This window comes from Gobius niger (assembly GCF_951799975.1).
Source record: "Gobius niger genome assembly, chromosome: 6".
Classification (NCBI taxonomy): Eukaryota; Metazoa; Chordata; class Actinopteri; order Gobiiformes; family Gobiidae; genus Gobius; species Gobius niger.
This window is the reverse complement of record NC_136857.1, coordinates 33,356,898-33,376,375: the sequence shown is the minus strand read 5'-3', so window position 1 is coordinate 33,376,375 and position 19,478 is coordinate 33,356,898. Positions and strand designations below refer to the sequence as shown.

At 43.0% G+C, this 19,478-nt stretch overlaps 1 protein-coding gene across 1 annotated transcript; it reads left to right on the top strand.

The window, feature by feature from the left end:
* Positions 1-2,793: 2,793 nt before the first annotated feature.
* ap4b1 (adaptor related protein complex 4 subunit beta 1) lies at positions 2,794-18,403 on the top strand. The gene is made up of 14 exons (XM_079557679.1): positions 2,794-2,862; positions 3,826-3,950; positions 6,357-6,581; positions 6,760-6,890; positions 7,450-7,597; positions 8,730-9,015; positions 9,098-9,196; positions 10,124-10,235; positions 12,231-12,314; positions 13,524-13,627; positions 14,859-15,066; positions 15,683-15,973; positions 16,961-17,095; positions 17,796-18,403. The coding sequence occupies exons 2-14, from the start codon at positions 3,838-3,840 to the stop codon at positions 18,239-18,241; spliced, it is 2,382 nt and encodes a 793-aa protein (XP_079413805.1). The 5' UTR covers positions 2,794-2,862; positions 3,826-3,837; the 3' UTR covers positions 18,242-18,403.
* The last annotated feature ends 1,075 nt before the right edge of the window (positions 18,404-19,478 follow it).

The window sequence follows — 19,478 nt, the reverse complement described above, 5'->3', positions numbered from 1 at the left end:
GGCTAACTGTGATAAAACTTTCATGCTTTCTTCATAAAAACGCACAATTGTGCGTTTTTATGAAGCTTAACCGCTCTACTATTAAATGTCTTTGTTTGGACACTATGTTGTTGTTGGACACTGTAGGGGGCGACATGCACTTTTGTTTGGCCTGCACTCCACCAATAACTTTAAAGAAGAAGAAAAGCAGCTGTTGGTGATGTCACTTCCCTTCCCCCTGTTTAAGGATGGACGGATTGTTCAAATGTTGCTGAAGGTCTAGTTCACTAACTGCATAGAGGTCTAACAGTTGACCCCATGAAAGGTTAAGGAGTTAGTTGCTAGTGTTAGTGCTTAGAGGCTACAATTTGATGGTTTCGGATTGAGCCATGGTATTTCCTAAAGGTTCTGTGGTGGACAGTGAGTTCCTGGTAGATGATCACTTCCTGCAGATGAACGAGTTGCTGTACAGTGTAAATATTTCCGCAGAGGAGACGTCTATGTTTACAAGGATCAGTTTGTCTTGAAGCTAAAGGCTAACATTCATTTCATGCATTATATTATTTGAAATAGTGCCTTTTATTCATTTTTTCGTATAGCATGATCGTATAGTATAGAAGCCTGTAGCTTCAAGACAAACGATCAATCCTTCATGATCACACGTGTCTCCTCTGAAGTTGTTACATCCAGATTTGAACACACAGTCAATCTACCAGGAACATAATCTTTAGACAATATGATTATTTTTCCAGGAAAAGAATACAGACAGGAAGTACTGGCGCTCACAACTTCAGGTCAGAGGAACGAGCATAGCCAAACCGTGCAACAACAAGCCAATTGGTCCGAGAACAGCATGTTGTTAAAATAACCCGTGTGTCCTGTTGGGCATTTCGTGACAATTTTGTTTTGCAATTTTTTGCTCTTAATTTGGCCATAGCTTTTTTCTATATTTGAGATATTTTAATAATTTTTTGTTACAACGTACAACGTATTTTGACCAACATTTTCAAAATGTAACTTTAAAATGTTATTCTGGCCATTGATGCAGTTGTACAAACTTACTTGACCTCATGTCAGTGGCTTTTGTGCCACTTTTTTGACGGCTGTGAAAATATTGTAGATGAACATTTTTTTATTCTGCACAAAACTAACAAAGTTTGAAAAATATAATATATTTATATATATAAAATATTTTACTATTTCATAGCCAAGAAAAAAAAATAATAAAAAAGAAAAGTTAAAAAGTCAGTGGTAACAGTTTTGATAAACTGATTTTGATGTAAAGTTGAGTTTTCACATTTTCTGCCCCATTGACTCTCATTATTAACTCACTTTTTCATGGCTTTGCCGTCACACTTTAAAACATTATTTTTGGTTATTTGTGGTTTCTTCTGATCAGAGGAGAAAACATTTGTGATTTTTACAGTTCAAACTGAATTTCGAGCATTTACCCTGAAAATGCATTTTCAATGCTTTTCTATGGGAAAAACTTAATATCACAGTGAGGCTGTTTCTGTGGAGTTATGAGGCTCATGGGGGAGGAGCTTATATGGGGCGTTGGGGGATGAAAAAGTGAGTTTATATTGGGAGTCAATGGGGAATAAACTGCCACTAACATGAGATTAGGGAGAAAATGTGAAAACTCAACTTTATAACCAAGTGGGGTATTGAGGTTCTGATAAATTATATCTTCAAATGAAAGCCAGACAACGCCAACTTAGGACCAAAAGCACACAGGTTCGTTGATTGAGGCAGAGGCAGAAGTTATAGCTAAGTTACCAGCATTTATTTCATTGCTCACAAATAGCTTAGTTTCTGTTTGTTTCACCATTGTTTCATTACTGCTGAGAAGGTTATTGGCTGTGAGCTCCATCTCTCCAAGACCTGTTCACCTCCAGGACCCGGAGGCCTGTGGGTCGGATCACTGCTGACCCTTCTCACCCTGTATACGGACTATTCCCCCCTCTCCCCTCCGGCAGGAGGCTACGGTCTATCAAGACCCATAGATCCCGCCACTTGAACAGTTTTTTCCCCACCGCCGTCAGACTCATGAACGATAAAGAGACCTGTAATCTGCTCTATTGCACTGTGTGGTATGTCCGCACTTACATCCACTGCACCACTTATCACTGTATCACTATATATCACTTTAACACTTTATACCTACACAATACGTAAATGCGATGCTGTTCAATTGTTGTCGTCTGCCATATTTTTTATCTTATTTATTTAATATTCTTCATGCATGCCCCTACAGCCCTTCCATTTAAAGTTTTATAGCTTTTTTTTTTTTAAATGTTTTTATATTCTATGTTGCACGTCCTAGTTTGTGAACCTGTTTACAAACAATGGCAATAAAAACTATTCTGTTTAAGATTTTCACAATTAAAAGCAAAACCGTGAGATCATGTCCATCATAATCCATCATAGTCCATATAGGTTAAAGTCCATTTTTACACCTTGTTCATGAAAAATATTAAACAGGTGCAGGCATAGCAAGGATGCAGACTGACCATGAAGAGCCACATTTTCGCCTCAAAGTACACAGCCGTGCTCCTTCATCTCGGCCTGTCCCTTGGTGATGCTGTTGCCAACAGAGCACTGATGATAACTAGATGTGTTCTTGTTTGTATTTTGACTGTTGCGTTGTGGATTTGTATGTTTTTCTACATGTGTTATCTTGAAAGAGGCGGCTGCTAACGTAATGCATGGATCTATAATAAGCCAAGTGTCAGAAAAAGCTCCAGAGCAACAGGTTCGGTTGGTTCTTGGCCGCTAGGGGGTGCGGTTGTTCTCGTTTACCTTTCGGGCCGCCGTAGAACGAGCAGAAACGCGGAAGTGCTACTGGAAAATGTAAACAAGTCACCGGTGCGACTTCTATAGGTAAGAAAAGCCCGAAAAACAGAGAGTAATGTTTGCTTTCTAGTCCTGCAGCAACACGGTCATGGCTCAGCTTCTCTCTGCTCAATACGTTTCTTCTCTTTTTCCTCGCACTTGTTTGTGGTTAGTAAACAAATAATGGGGTTTGGCATTGTTGCGTTTACTTCTTAATGGTGTGATGTCTGTCTGAGTGTAGTTGTAAATATACGTATTTTGAATCCAATAACATTATAATGTGTCTGTCAAGTAGATACAAAGATGGTTCACCTGTTTGAGCTTCAGGCAACGATTGTTTTGATGGATTGGTTATTCTGATCGTTTATCGGACTTCTGTCTTCTATCTATGGACTGACCTTTATGTTGTGAAAGCTGAGTGACTTTTCTTTGTTACTGATTCAAGTGAAGCGAATTCTGCTGCGTTGCAGGACACTGGGACAAATGCCTTATTCCCACATGAAGATGGGGGTAGTACTCTGTTACATTTACTCTAGTGCAAGCAGAGGTGGGTAGAGTAGCCAAAATATTGACTTAAATAAAAGCTGGAGAAAATGTGCTGTGAGTAACTGTTTGAGTGGAAAAGTCTGATTCACGTTTCAAAGAAAATGCCATAAAAAACAATAAAAGAAAACATTTTTGAGGAATGAATTGAGTAAATATTTTGGCTGCTCTATCCACCTCTGACAACGTGTAAACTCGGAGATGTCCTTGTTAAGATACCAGATGAAGATAGAAGTGCAGCAAATGATTAAAGTAACAAAACTACTGCAGTGAAGAGAACGGTGCTTTTGGTCTTCAATGTAACGTTTTACAGCATGTTTTCAATTATATCTGGTGTGAAGAAACATTCCTACATGCCGTGTTTACATACGAGCTTATTCAGCTGAAACGCTCTGACTGTCCATGTCAGGGCCTCTCTATATGTAAACGTATTCCACATGTTAACATCCAGCTTCTGTTGTCCCTCAGTCTTTAGTGACCATGCCGTATCTGAGCGGAGAGGACGCAGTGAAGGAGCTGCGCAGAGCTCTGTCCAACCCCAACGTGCAGTCGGACCCACTGCGCTATCGGAACACCATCACCAAAGTCATCAGGTAGAAATGTTTGTCCCTGACTGCACCGTTTACAGCCTTCGACCCAGTGATGTTCTCTGCTGCAGTCACATTTTAACATATAACATATACCTTGGAAACAGATTACCACCCAAACCCGTGTGCCTTGTCTGAACAAGTTAAGGGAAAAACTACTGCAGAAGGATGTTCCACATTATTAAGCAGATCATCATTTTCAAACAATATGAGAAAGAAAAAGGATCTCTCTGCTGATGAAACGCGTGAAATAGTTGAATGCCTTGGTCTAGGTATGAAAAACCTTCAATATTTCACAAAAGATTAAGCGTAATCATCGTACTGTTAAGAGATTTGTGGCTGATTCAGACGCACACGGGTTTTTGCAGATAAAGGCACAATGAGGACGGTTTATGCCAGACAAATACATCAGATTAAGAGAACAGCTGCTACAAAGCAGCAAACAGGTATTTGAAGCTGGAGTAGAGAACTGCGCGGGACTGTTTTTTTATCCCACTCCTGCTGAATTTCTGATCATTACCTTCCACAACTGCAATGCGTGCGCAACGTAACCGCTCAATCCTGCGATGTGTATGTCTACTCCCACCTGAAACCCGCTGCCGCCGATTGTCCTCACAATTCCTTATAAAAAAACGTCTGTTTTAATCGTGTGTTGCATATTTTTCATGAATGAACTACTCTAATATAAATGGTTACGGTGAAACGATGCTAATGTTAGCTGCTTACCTTTATAGTGTACTATATTGTGTGGGCCTATGTAGTGAATGAGGGGTTAGGGACTAGGGTGGACATTCAGACTCAGGCTAGCCTGTTCAGCAGTGTCTTTTTAACCGCCCATTCCCACGAGATTTGTGTTGGGTCGAGACCCAGTGGGACTTAAACCCAATGCAGACCTCTACTCTAGAGTCTCCCGAACATCCATCCATCCATCAATCAATCAATCAATCAATCCATCAATCAATCAATCAATCAATCAATCAATCAATCAATCAATCAATCAATCAATCAATCAATCAACCAATCAACCAATCAACCAATCAATCAATCAATCAATCAATGGTTTTGTATAGCCCAATATCACAACAGGAGTTGCCTCACAGGGCTGCACCGAACATTAAGGCAATAAAACAGAGCAATAAACAGAACAATATAAAGTTCAGCAAACACAATACCTAAATAAGCGTCGGCAGCAGGTGGCGACGAGTGGCGCAGGCGTCTCCTGTCCTAAGACTCTTCAGCATGACAAGGAAAAACTCAAAAACCCAGGGGGGAGAGGCTATAGAGACCCAGAGCCGATGGCAGTCCCTAAGCAGACGGGCCAAGATCGCAGATTGTCCTGTCTTTGGTGTCCAATTCCAGTAGGCAGGGTTCCGCTGTTCTATTTAGACAGGCACTCCCGAGGGGGAGTGGGACAGGAAACACCATGTGAATAGTAATAAACAGACTACAGATAAAAGAAATATTGTAGCCTATCATAATAAGACAAAGTCTGCAGTAAGAAGAAGAGGATAGCGCTCAGTGGACCGTACATCCCACAGCAGTGTTTCTCCTAAGGCAGCTTTACTTCAGGCTGTGGGTCAGAGGTACATTTTGAGCCTAGTCCTAAATGTAGAGACTGTGTCTGCTTCTTTAACGTGAGCTGGGAGTTTATTCCATAAAACTGGAACTTGGTGGCTAAAGGCGAGGAAACACCAGTGGCCCTGAGTTTTGAGAGGGGAGAGCTCTGGTTGGCCGATATGGAACGATAGTGTTTTGGAGATAGAGCGGAGCTATACCCTTTATGGCTTTAAAGGTGTAGGACCCTTCAGAGGCTGCAGTTGTGCGTAAACCGGACCCCCGGCCTCCCCTAAACTGTTCATTGAAGCTCATGAACAGATACGGCTGCAGTGGGACAGAAATACATGAAGACTCATTTTCAAACAGCCCTACCAACAAGGCTGTGACGTCATCAAGAAGGGGGCGGAGTCATGTTTTGGCCTGGATGGGGAGAGAGCTGGTCGGTCCCTTTAGGCTCCCTGAAGGTGTAAAAATAACCTCTGAAAAATACACATACATAGCCTGTCAGAATTTTTGACTATTTTTCAAAGAATATGGAGTTTTACTGGGCTTGCGGAGCCACTTGTTTCTTATTTGATTATACTGCACAGACGTGTAGACGTCCGTCCTGCTCATTTAGATCCACTTTTTCATTGGTGTCTCATGAAATCTGTGTCACAATATCAATATTGCTTGATTGCTAGTGTGAAATATGCAATTTCCTGCTCCTAAGTGGTTTGGATTATGTTGCTATCTCACTCTTCTAATGCAGAAATTACTATTTAAAATGTGTTCGTTTTAGGTGATAGCAAAGGAAATAGTTTTCCACCTGTGCCATTCTTTATATGTGAGTGAGTTTGACCTTGTGTCCTCCAGGGTGATGTCTCAGGGCGTGGATGTCTCCGGACTGTTCCCTGAGATGGTGAAAGCGTGTGCTACAGTGGACATCGTCCAGAAGAAACTGGTCTACGTGTTTCTGTGCTCTTACGCTTCACTCAACCCGCAGCTCTCGCTCCTCGTCATCAACACGCTTCGAAAAGACTGTCAAGACGCCAACCCCATGGTCCGCAGCCTCGCCTTGAGAAACATGACCAACCTGAGGTACAGAAAAGCACCTGAGGCTTCTTTTCCACCATTTGAATTGGTGAAAACCAAAGAACTAACTATGTCCAATCTCCACAAAAATAACTGCTTTTATCTACCTTCTTTACACATATTTGTCTGGGATGCTACAGTCAGAGGGCACTGTGTGTTCAGACTGGATTTCTTTGTGTCCCAGGTTGCCAGGTCTAGCAGAGTACGTGGAGCAGCCCCTCACAGTGGGCCTGAGGGACCGAGCAGCCTGTGTTCGCAGAGTAGCAGTGCTCGGCTGGGCCAAACTGCACAACCTGCAGCCTCAGGCAGAGATCGGTAACTACTTACCTGGAGCCACCGCGAGATTAACACTTTGTAACATTACATTCTCTTCAGAAATCTGAGGATCCAAGTTCTACATGAGCAGATTTTACAGCAATTGAAATATCTCCCTGCCCCTCCCTTCAGTCAGGCCCAGCTGCAGAACCAGGCGAGGAATGATGGACCTCCAGAGTCAAAGTGCTCCATGTGGTGTTAGTGTGTTGTGCTTGTAGCCCAGTGGATACAGCACAGATTTAGAAACACAAAGGTCTAGGGTTCAAACTCAGTCAGCCATGTCTTATTTTCTTAAATAATTGTTGTAGTAAAGTAGAATACAAATATAATATAAATAAATCAAAAATACTTCTTTTCACAATGTCTTTTAATCTTTGTGACATTAGTTTGGCCTCTTTGCTGTATTTTCCGGGTTAGTTTATGCACAAGTGTGAAAGATCTGAAATGAATAAAATTAGAATTAATATCAGATTATTTTTACATGCCATGTCAATAATCTGAGAAGTCAATCAGATCATGATCGGGTTTTTGGTTAGCCCCTCTGTGTCTGTGTTTCCAGACGCGGCGGTGGTGAACGAGCTCTACAGCCTCCTCAGAGACTCGGACCCCGTTGTCATGGTGAATTGTCTCCGGGCGCTGGAGGAGATCCTGAAGGACGAGGGAGGAGTGGCCATCAATAAGAACATCACACACCACCTGCTCAACAGGTTAGGAGTAGGGCTGGGTTCTGTTAAACCAAACCAGTCTGGTATAAGGTACTACTGCTATCGAAAAAATAAAAGTATCGAAATATGATGCAGTATCTTTAGAGCAGGGGTAGGCAAGTTTTCTAGCGGAGGGCCGATTTTCTTTATTGTAAATAGACCGAGGGCCGAAGGCGCTGATTTTTACGATTATTAGCCCAAAGGGAAGCACAACACTGGAAAAATTACCATCTTAAATGAGATAAATGACTCAAAATGGCTTGAATTCATCAAATTGTATATTGAATTTGAGTCGGAACAAAACAAATAATTGTCTTTCACTTGAAATTACACAAAATTATCTGAATTAAGAGAATAACTACTACTAGAGGTTTTATCTCATCAGACCAAATCTACTCAAACCTTCGATTTAATCTCTTAATTCAAGTTAAATGTAATTTCTTCCTTAAAACGATTACTCTTTTTCCAGTGCACTTCCTTCGAATGCCAGTGTTGTATATAATATATGACCTATTTGGGTGTATTGACAGTTTTTTTTACCTTTTTTCCCTCCCATTTAACTCTAATAATGTTAAAAGTACTCTCTGATTTGTGTAATAATGTTTCTCAAAATCATCTTGAGGGCCAGAGGTTCTGTGCTGAAGGGCAGGATTTGGCTCTCGGGCCTGACATTGCCTACCCCTGCTTTAGAGAGCAAGTTTTGGTTGGTCCAAGGACAGCATTAAAGGAGGTGACTTTGTTGTTTCAGCTCAAATAAATGATACAATTGAACCTCTTAACCCCCACCTACACAATAAAATTTTCTCCAGTATCTAGGTATCCAGGCAAATCTAAAAAGTTCCTGAATAAAGTGTAAGAATAGCGATGAAAACAAGACGTAAATGAGGACAACAACAACAAAAAAACGTGACAAAAATGTGACAAAAAAAAGCATCAATAAAGTTACAAAATGCAACAAAAAAGTGTGAGGAAAAAGTGACGACCAAGCGGCAACAACGCATGGAAACACAAGGATAATGCAGTCCATTAAAGTGGGGGTTTAGAGGCAAAAAGAAAGGAATAAATAAACAATACTGTTCTGTTTTCTGGGTATAGATGACAAAATGGTTGAGGTATCAAAGTCCCGCTATTGCAGGTTAAAAGAGTGTGACGTGTGGGGTCAGTGTGATGTCCTGAGGATCCTGGAGCGATACCAGCCGCAGACAGAGGGGGAGCTGTTCGACATCCTGTCTCTGCTGGACTCCTGCCTGACCTGTGCCCACCCACCCGTCATGGCTGCCACGCTCCGCCTCTTCCTCTGCCTCAGCGCGGGGTTCCCCTCCGTCTCCCAGTCCGCCCTGGAGCGAGCTTGTGGCCCCCTGCTGGCAGCCTGCGGGAGCAACAGCCGAGAGATGAGATTCACCGCGCTGGCACATGTACAGGTCAGTGTGCCAGATGCCCTCCCATCGCCATTTGCTCCTGTTGTGTCACTGTGTAATACGTGCTGACGTCTTGTTGTTTCAGTTGATGATGCAGAGCGAGCCGGGCCTCCTGGGGGCGCACTACAAACGCTTCTTCTGTGGCTACGCTGAACCGGCCTTTATCAAACAGAGGAAGATGCAGGTATGGGCGTACATCTGTACTATAGGTTTTCTATTTCTCACTTTCTTACAAGATGACAGTGCCAGGATTCATCGTGCTCACATTATGAAAGAGTGAAAAACGTTTAAACAAAATTTAAAAAAATGTTCAGAGGCAAAATAAGTCCAGAACCTTTGGCTCCAAGATGATTATTACACACAACAGAGTTCAAATACTTGTTAACGAATCCTGAAAATCAGGGACACACACACACACACACACACACACTTCCTGTTAGGTCCTAGTGGGATTAGGAGAAAGTGGTGCTACTTTGTGTTTACTTTGGGCTGCAGTTGGTCTTTTAGCCTGGAAGACAATTAGCCCAAGGTAAATCAAACGTCCCTACTCCTGTTCTAAAACAATATCTTCTATATCTTCAATATCTATAACAAAATCTTTTGTTTATTATTCAAACTAAAGAAATAACAATCTAGAGTACAGTTGGCCACAGCATGATCCTCCATCTTTATGGCTGAGCACTGGTGTTAATAAGTACGTAGCTCTGTGGCTCTGTACCTTTCTACAAAACATTTCATTTTTTTGTCCTTGCAGCTGCACATTACAACAGCAATCTGTTATAGGAAATAATCTAATTTCTAAAGTGAGATGAATCTGATGTACAGTAGAAATGAATAAATAAATGAATCAAGTGACAGCACTAGTTGAAAGGTAAATGTAAATGAACACGGCCACAGTACACCGTATGCAGTATGTTAACTATGAAATCACAACTTCTCTGACAGTCACTCCCGGAGCCCCACATCAAAAACAAGGGCAAACTAAGAAAACTTGAATACTGATACATTGATCCTAACTATAATTACTGCAGTCCTAGCAATGAGCTTAATTGAACATTCTGAAGTCCTCAACATTCTTCTCTTTAATCGCAGTCGTGTGGCCTTTGTTCAGGTGCTGGTGGAGCTGGTCAATGATGAAAATGTGTCGATGCTTTTGGACGAACTGAAAGGCTACTGCACCGACGTGGACCCAGACACCGCACAGGCAGCCATTTCTGCTATAGGTACACAACAAGCTAACTTCATACATACGACAGAGTGAGTGCAGCGTCAGGCTTTGACATGTGGCCTGTCACCAAGAGGCTGCTCCCTCCCCCTTAGTCTCTCCTCTTCTCTTCCTTGGTCACCGTTCTTTAACACTGCCAACCTCATGCACTTTCACACTTTAGCATGAGCCGCAGTGTATAACAGGAGAACATTTACATTCTGTCATTTTAACTTCAAAGCATTTGGAAATTACAATGTGTTTGACTGATTCACCCTAATGACCCTGCCAGACCCTGACAGAGTTCACTCTTTCCTCTACTTTGTTATATTGTTTAACTCATGTTAATCTATGGGCAATGTGTGATATTTGGTTCATTAGTATGTGTTATTATTAACTCACACTACGACTGTGATGCATTATACACAGCATGCTAACTTTAAACATCAGTGTTTTGGGATTTATGTTGCGATGGGCAAGTTTCTCACAGCTCTATTTATTCATTCATTCATTCATGTACAGTAGGCCATGGTTCATTTCACTCAGCACATGTGATCAGCCCTGTAGATAGCCACAGGCTTAGGCCCATTATTCCCAAGTTAAATTGAGGCTAATGAAAGCATGGAGTGGCTTATACAGTTTGACGATGACCAGCCAGAGTGGCCACATGGCTTGCAAGAGCACTTTTCTTTTGGCTCAAAACCTATTCATTATTAACTTTACCGAGTTTTTCAATGAAACTCATGGATGGTATCGTGTCTCGGGGCTCTTTGAATCACTGACATTAATCTCAGAGACCTGGGATGATTAGTTTGTCAGGTTAAGCCCAGTTAAGGGAAAAACTATTGAAAAAGGACGTTCCACATTATGAAGCAGATCAACATTTTCAAGCAATATGGAAAAGAAAAAAAGGATCTCTCTGCTGAAGAAAAGTGTGAAATAGTTGAATGCCTTGGTCTAGGTATGAAAACCTTCGATATTTCAGAAAAGATTTCAGAAAGATTAATTATCGTACTGATAAGAGATTTGTGGCTGATTCAGAGAACATACTGGTTTGTGCAGATAAAGGCAGAATGAGGACTGTTTCTGCCAGACAAATACATCAGATGAATAGAACAGCTGCTACAAAGCAGCAAACAGTTATTTGAAGCTGCTGGTGCCTCTGGAGTCTCCTGAACATCAAGGTGTAGGACCCTCCAGAGGCTGCAGTTGTGCATAAACCTTCTATCCGGGCCTCCCCTAAACTGTTCATTGAAGCTGAAGCAGAAACGGCTGCAGTGGCTCAGAAATACATGAAGACTCATTTTCAAACAGTCTTGTTCACTGATGAGGCCGGGTAACCCTGGATGGTCAGCTGGATGGAGTAGTGGATGGTTGGAGAATGGCCACCATATCCCAACAAGGCTGTGACGTCAGTAAGGAGGGGGCGGAGTCATGTTTTGGCCTGGAATCATGGGGAGAGAGCTAGTCAGCCCCTATAGGCTCCCTGAAGGTGTGAAATTGACCTCTGAAAAATATGTGGGGTTTCTGACTGACCACTTTCTTCTATGGTACAAAAAGAAGAACCGTGCTTTCCCGAACAAAATCCTCTTCATACATGACAACGCACCATGTCATACTGTAAAGAATACCTCTGCATCAATGGCTGCTATGGGCATAAAAGGAGAGACCTGACCTCAACCCTATTGGGAACCTTTGGAGTCTCAACAAGTGAAACATCTATGAGGGTGGGAGGCAGTTTTCATCCAAACAGCAGCTCTGGGAGGCTCTTCTAACATCCTGCAAAGAAATCCAAGCAGAAACTCTCCAAAAACTCACAAGTTTAATGGATGCAAGAGTCTTGAAGCTGCTCAAAAAAGGGCACCTATGTTAAAATGTAAACTTGACTTGTTACGATGTTTTTTGATTGAAATGCCGCCGGATATACAGTGCGTCTCGGGGTCGGTTTAGGGCCTCAGTCTTAAGAAACATTGGCGACATAAGGTAAAAAGCTGTTTCCTGTTGTGTTTTGTAGGTCGCATTGGAAGAAGCTACAGCGACAAATGTTTGGATATCCTCACCGGGCTGCTGGGGCTGAGACAGGAGCACATCACCTCTGGTAACAATGCTCACATCAGCAGAGAAGCTTTGACTTCCTGTTTGCTTCTTCTCTGTCATTTTGAATTTTAAGACAAGACACGGCGGCACGTATCGAGTTTTCACATAGTGCCCAAGGTTTTTTGCTAGTTTTCTCCCTTTAACATCTTAGTTTTCATGTCAGAGTATAAAAATGATCAAACCCCGTATGATTCTTATTTTATGACGTTTTGTTGCGAGGGAGCTGGAGATATCCTGGAAGTAATTCTAATATGGCGCCGCTAGTCAGCTCCACACATCTGCAATATGACATATGCAAAATAAACTTTTAGAGCAGGGTCTCCAACTAAATCAGCTCAAGGTCCACAAACTTTTCTTTCAGAACTCTGCAGTCATTGCATTTGAAAATGTTCAAACATGAGTACAGGTTGTCTATTTACATAGCAGAGCTGATAAAGGAAGATCATTTTTCATTTAGCCTAAATGAAGTATATTGAGAGGATGAAAAGGCTTTGGGGTCCAGACTAAAGCCTTTGGAGGTCCGGATCTGGACCCGGGTCTGCCAGTTGGGGACCCCTGTTATAGAGCTTTGAACCATATTACAACATGGTTCCTTCACAAAGCTGTTCTCCTCATTTTTAAATATTAGGCTAAGTTATGTGTAAATGTGTTAAAGGGGGGGTATTATGCAAAATCGACTTTTTCAAGCTTTACATCATGTTATTATGTCATTCCCTCATTTAAAACATGCCTGAAGTGTTGCCTTGGCACATTCACGTATTTTTGAGTAATCTGTAAAAACTCTGATAGGGATTTTAGGGATAGGTTTGCCTGAGTCCTCCTAGGAACGCCCCCACCTCCTGGAGACGCCTCCGAGCTTTCGTCACCAGCCGAGTAACCAACCACTGCTCCTCAGCAATACCCCCTCCCCACTGATGCCACAGACAGCGTGTGGAGGGGGCGTGTCGGAAAGGGTCAGAGGTTCTTAAAGAGACAGAGGCCTATTTCAAGACATTTACTACAGCCATTTTGAGAGAGCAATTTTATACAAGGCAGTTATTCTAATTTACTGCATTTACAGACCAACAGAAGGTTGCGTCATCATTGTAGTGTGATATAGACTGGTGCTATGTGATTGAAAAAAGCATGATACCCCCTCTTTAAGGCTTCTGTATCCAGTGTGTGCTTGGAACTGAACGGCTGGTGTGTGTTTGCCTGCCTGTCTTCACAGCGGTGGTGCAGACTTTCCGGGACCTGGTCTGGGTGTGTCCGCAGTGCTCTGACGTGGTGTGTGCCGCGCTCCAAGGCTGTGAGGAAACGCTGCAGGACGATCAGGTGGACTTTAGATCCCACTGTCTAACTCTGAACTTTGTTTTGGACAATTTCATTAACCCTTGCATCACTCTCCAATAGGGATTCAGGAACTAAACCAGGGACAAAACCAGGACTAAATATTCAAAACAAACAGTCTTTGTTTTGGGCCAGGTCATAACCAGAACATCCGCTTCGCTTTGCACACTGATACAATTTTAAGAGTTTCAGTTTCAGTTTATTATTACGAATATACAGTAAAAAACATTTACACATTCATTCATAGATGATAATGCAAATTCATAAATGGGACACCCTTGAAGCAACATTTAGCTTATATATGGGGCCCAAGAGCCCAAGAGGCCCTTGGCCAGTCTTATATACAGCTTTTCCAGATGCTCAAGCTCACTTAACAATTCCGTTCATCACTCCTTCATGTCATACTCAGTGGTGGTAAGTTGGGTATGTTTTTCAAACAACCTCTGAAGTACCTCTAAACATGGATATACAGCGCCCCCTGCTGTCACAGTTCAAACAGGATTATAGATGAGACATTTTTTTTAAAATGGGGCCAAAAATATCATTGGTGCCAATCGGCACCAGACACAAGTGATATTTAGTCTTTAGTCTGGGGTCACCATTTTCTCGTTTTCTCGTAGGAGAGGTTTACGATCGTCCATACTCGTTTATTGGGCTGAATGTCTATCATATCCGTCTGCATGTAGCCACAGCCAATCGTATCATGGTATCAGATGACGTATGACGTACCCGCTGTAAACTTTAGCTAAACTATTTAGAACACGGCCTAAAGCTTGATCCAAAGACGGAGTCGCGTCTGCTGCTATCATATTGGATCCGTAAATAAACTAAAAGCTTCCGTATGTGTAATAGCGTACCTCCTCGTTCTGTGATTGGTCCCAAATCCATGTGAAGATTTCGGCCATGGTCCCCAGTTTGAAATGATTCGAGCGAACACAGCAGTCTGGGTACTCACATCGGACGACCTCTTTTAGATATATTTCTATATAAACTATAGGCTATTAGATTAGAGATATAAAAATGACTTAAAATATCGGAAAATATATCGCTATTGGACAACCCCCTTCATATCAGTATTGGTCTCGGACCCCAAAAATCCATATCAGTCGGGCCCTAATTAATGTGCATCAGTGGGACTCGCTGCCACCTGTATAAACCCTGGTAAGGCACTGGTCCCTGGTCTAAATGTGCTGGATCTTTCTTGTCTCCGTCTTAGGGCAGGCAGGCGCTGCTGTGGTTGCTGGGCGTCTATGGGGAGCGCGTGGCGACTGCTCCGTACGTGCTGGAGGGCTTCATCGATGGGGTTCGGGCGGAGGTCAGTGTCAGTGTGAAGCTGGAGCTGCTGGCGGCTGCTCTGCGCCTGTTCCTGAGCCGACCCGCCGAGACCCAGGACATGCTGGGGAGACTCCTGCACTACTGCATCGGTGAGTGTGGGGGACACCAACAAGAGATGTACTTATGGGCCGCTGACCTCCTGTTGGTTATGTACATATAATAGGTTCCTTGATATAGACATCATCTTCCCCATTTTTTTCGGAATGTTTGCCCCATTTATCCCCAATTTTTTCCCCTTTTTTTTTTACTAATGTTTTCCCTATTTTCATTGTCATCCCCATTTTTTTTATAACAGTAATAACAGTAAATATACAGTAATAATTTTCCCATTTTCTCCCCATTGTTTCCAAAATTTCATTGTTTTTTTCAGAATTTTTTCTCCATTCATCTGCCACCCAGCCCCCCCCCCCCCCTTCCTTTTCCCCCCCACACAATTATTCCTTCATTTTTGCCTCAATTTCTTCTAATTTTAAACCATACTTGGGCTACAATCATCACTACCTACATAAATAAAATACATGTTTGCCACGTCAGTTACTGATGTACAGGTGAAACTCAGAAAATTAGAATATATATATATATTTTTTATTTTCCTAGTTTCACCTGTATAAAGCACAGCTGTGTTTTAAGGTGTTGTTGTATGATCTATGAAATGGAGTACATGCCTGTAATCTGTAGCTCTGACACATGTTTTTCTGTCCCTAGAGGAGGAGCGGGACATGTGCGTGAGGGACCAGGCCCTGCTGTATTACCGCCTGCTGCAGTGTGGGCCGGAGCAGGCCCGGAGGGTGGTGGAGGCGCGCAGGTCTGACCCGATGCTCGGCGTGTTGATCGGGCGTCCTCTGCAGCCCATTGACGCCTGGGCTCATGGCTTCAATACACTGCAGCCGCTCAGCACCGCCGCTGCCACGCCCGACTCGTCCACCAGAGGGAGCCCCGAGCACCTGAACTGTGAACCCAAACACACACTGACCGAGGAACTAAAGGAGCTCACAGGTCAGACATCAGATGCTGGTTGACACCTTTGCATGTTTTTGTGCGCATTTGCTAAAACATTCAGCTGAAATTCAACGTATCTCCATTTCTTAGTTTGATGTTTGCAAATCTTAAAATATCTTTTTTGTGGCAATTGAATATATATTACTGGCATTAAAGCTGCTTTAAGAAAATCCTTTGCCGGCCCCAAATGCAGTCCCACATTCCAACGCTAGATTCACCAACTTGAAGACTGAGTGCTGCCTTTATCCCACAGAAGCAGAGGCGAGCTCCACCCCTGACCTGCCCCCATGGAAACACATACAAACACATATAAAACACATACAAATGTATGGGAACAGTTAGCGGCAAACACAGAGGTTCGCATTAGACAGACGTTTACACAAACATCTGAGCGACCTGTCCTGATCAATGGGCATGGGACGCGCCTCTCTTTGGTCCTCAAGGCGGGGAGTGGACATTGCTGCAATACTACCCCTAGTGGCCGGGGGTGACTCCAAAAGACACTTTGGAAACAGGATGGACACTTTACAACTCTCTAGCACGGCTTAAAAGCCAAACTCTAAAGACCCGTGTGTCAGCGCTGGGCTGGGTATCATCTGTCGGTGTGTTTACAGAGCAGGCACCGCCGTTCAAGGGTCGCAGGATATAAAACCTCAGCATACATTGTTCTAAATGGAATTATTATGTTCTAAATGCTAAAGCACACACTTAATGGAAATGGCAGCTTAGCATCTATTCTAACTATTCTAACGTGGTCTACTGTTCACAGAAACACTGCATGTTTTCTTGCGGCTGGTATTTAGTAAACACTAGAGGATTATTTTACAGTCCATTCAAATATAGCAAAAAAAATCAAAATAACACTGGTTTGCAACAGAATTGGTGTCAAAGTTTAGTGAGTTGATATTTTGATCACATTGGTTTCTGTCCTCACAATGATGAATGTAAAGGTGACTGTTGTCTCTATTGTGCTCACACTTTCAGATGTGGCCGAACTGTGCCAAGGATCTGTGGTGGGAGTTGAACCTGCGGTCGTCAGCCTGTCCCTGTCTCCCGCGCTCAGCCCAGAGGACTTTGAGGAAATGTGGCTGCAGTTACAGAGTCTGCACATGGACCAAGGTAAACACGTTTATCTTAGTAATCTGTCCACAGTTATCCACTGGACTGGGATGTTTGAGTTGTACTGACTCTTGTCTTGCTGTTTGCGTGCCCCTTCCCGTTTGTTTGTGAGAGGCGCTGCAGCTTTCAGACTCTTTTACATCTCTCCGCTGGTGTCGAGCGTTTTTGGAGACTTTCTTTGTGTTCAGAGGTTCTTGAAATGAGTGTATTCCCCAATTTTGTTTAACCTCTTAATCCCCGCCTTAATCCCAGTTTTACCCAAATCTAAAAGCTTTTCGACTGGAGCTTACAGCCTATTGGCCAGTGTAATGCCTCAAGACTTTCAAAACTGATCGTGTCGTCACTTTTTTGTTACTTTTTCATCATTGTTTTGTCACATTTTTGTTGCATTTTTGCTGCGTTTTCTTATTTACGCCTCGTTTTTGTCGCTATTTTGACGGTGGTTTTTTGGACGCTTTTCGATTTGCGTGATGTGAACTGGAGAAAGTGTGCTCAGTTAAAGAGAAAATTGAGAGGCCAGACCGGTGTCCCTAGAGCCAGTGGCCCTTCTGTGCTCTTCCAGACTGAACAAATGGCCAGTCCGCCCCTGCGTCTACAGGAAGTTATAAATGTTCTGCAGATTAATGTCGCCTTGTATAAAGTTCACTAATGTTCCACCAACTTCCTTCTAACTGTAATATTTTGCTTTCGGTGGTTTCAGGTGCCTCAGCGGTTGAGGAAGGAGACTTTTTGTGCGTTGTGAAGCTCATGCCGTGCCAGATGTTACCGGTCAACTCACCTCAAAGCCTGCAGGCCGCGTTGCAACTGGTCAACATCCAGACCATGGCTTTCACCCCCCCAAATGCTCTGCCCTGGAAGGTTTATCTGTACACGCACACGCAACCCGCGCCTGATTCCCAATCTGCAGAATGCACTCTTGTTTTGGCCGAGCTGCTGTATTCCAGCGAAACACCAGACTCGTCCAGAGCGGAGCTTTCGGAGGACAATGATGGACTGTCAGCCCTTAGTGATGATGGGCAGAAGAGCGGGGATCGATGTGTAAAGATCACAGTAAAACAGAAACCCAGAGACTCCACAGCTCTGAGCGGCTTTCTGTGCATCCTAACCGCTGTACTGAACACAGTGTCTGCTGAATGTAAACTATAGCCCTGTTCCATCGGGATGAGAATGACCACAGGACGCGGGTAAAACGGAAAAGTCTTACCTCATGCTCCGAGTCTACGACTCATGACATTCTGGAATATTGCTCTTCTCTCTCCTTTCTCTTGTAATCCATTCGCCCTGACGCTCCCCCTCCATCGAAACATTGCACCAAATCTTCCCAAGACTCTTTCTACACATCTGATCACACAGAAATATCACAATTACTCTGGATTTTCTTGAGTAATGCTTGTCTGACATGAACGATCAAATAAGACAATAGACACGTTAATCCTTTATTGATCTGAAAATGTAGCCTGATAAACCACACCCACTTCTTTTCTGCGCGGAAGAAGGTGGGTGTGGCCACACACGGTAAACAAGTGTCTGATTGGCGGGTGAGGCCGAACCAATCACGACCGTCAGAGAAATGACAAGGTTTCGTCACTTGCTGCACCACTATGTTGTTCGTTCAGTTAACATTAACATCAGCTAAAACTAATCATGGATGAAGTAGTCGAGGATTTTGCCTCCGGGTTCTCCGCGTGAGTTTATATTCACTTCATAGTTTGTGAATTGGACACAGCTGTCGTCACGACCGCTTATTGCTAATTGGTTTATTTCACTGACAATCTGTGTGCGTTAGGCCCGCCCCTTCAAGCTGCTCCAATTGCTCCGTGACCAGACTAATTCCCTGTGTAGAATGGACAGGGAATAGTACGGCAGAGCCGGGCAACTGAAAATGGAGAAATTCACTTGTTACATCAGCACGAAACACTCAGGGGGTGCAAAATGTACAGGAAATGTGCACACAATTAAATTGTTAATATAGGTATCTTATTTACATTGATAATTGTATATGTTCTCCATACACAATGAAGGCTTATTTTAAATAGAAACATATTTTCATTTTTCCTGGAGAAATGGTGAGATAAAGTTGCAGTTTTTGCTGTGTTTGTCAATGGAACTCTCAACAGTTTAGAACTGGAAGTAGCTTATTATTATGCGTGATGTCACACTTATATATTCACCTTATTCTGCCCTGCCCACTTTTGCCTTTTTTTGCCACGGATGGGCACTTCCCTTGTCTTGACTCTTGCGGCAGAGCACAAAGCCCATTCACTGAGCAAAGAACAAGAGAAAATGTTTGCCACTAAAACATGACGTGCAGTAGATTGATTTGTGTAAAATGTCCGATGTTCGTTTGCATCACCAAATCGGCTTGAAAACACCTTTGTGTGCG

What these genes read in the sequence shown, in the direction of transcription:
- ap4b1 (XM_079557679.1), top strand. Translation starts at nt 3,838, where the DNA reads ATGCCGTATCTGAGCGGAGAGGACGCAGTGAAGGAGCTGCGCAGAGCT. An exon ending in AGAAACATGACCAACCTGAG is followed by an intron (nt 6,582 to 6,759) that starts GTACAGAAAAGC and finishes TTTGTGTCCCAG; the next exon opens with GTTGCCAGGTCTAGCAGAGT. An exon ending in CCGCGCTGGCACATGTACAG is followed by an intron (nt 9,016 to 9,097) that starts GTCAGTGTGCCA and finishes TTGTTGTTTCAG; the next exon opens with TTGATGATGCAGAGCGAGCC.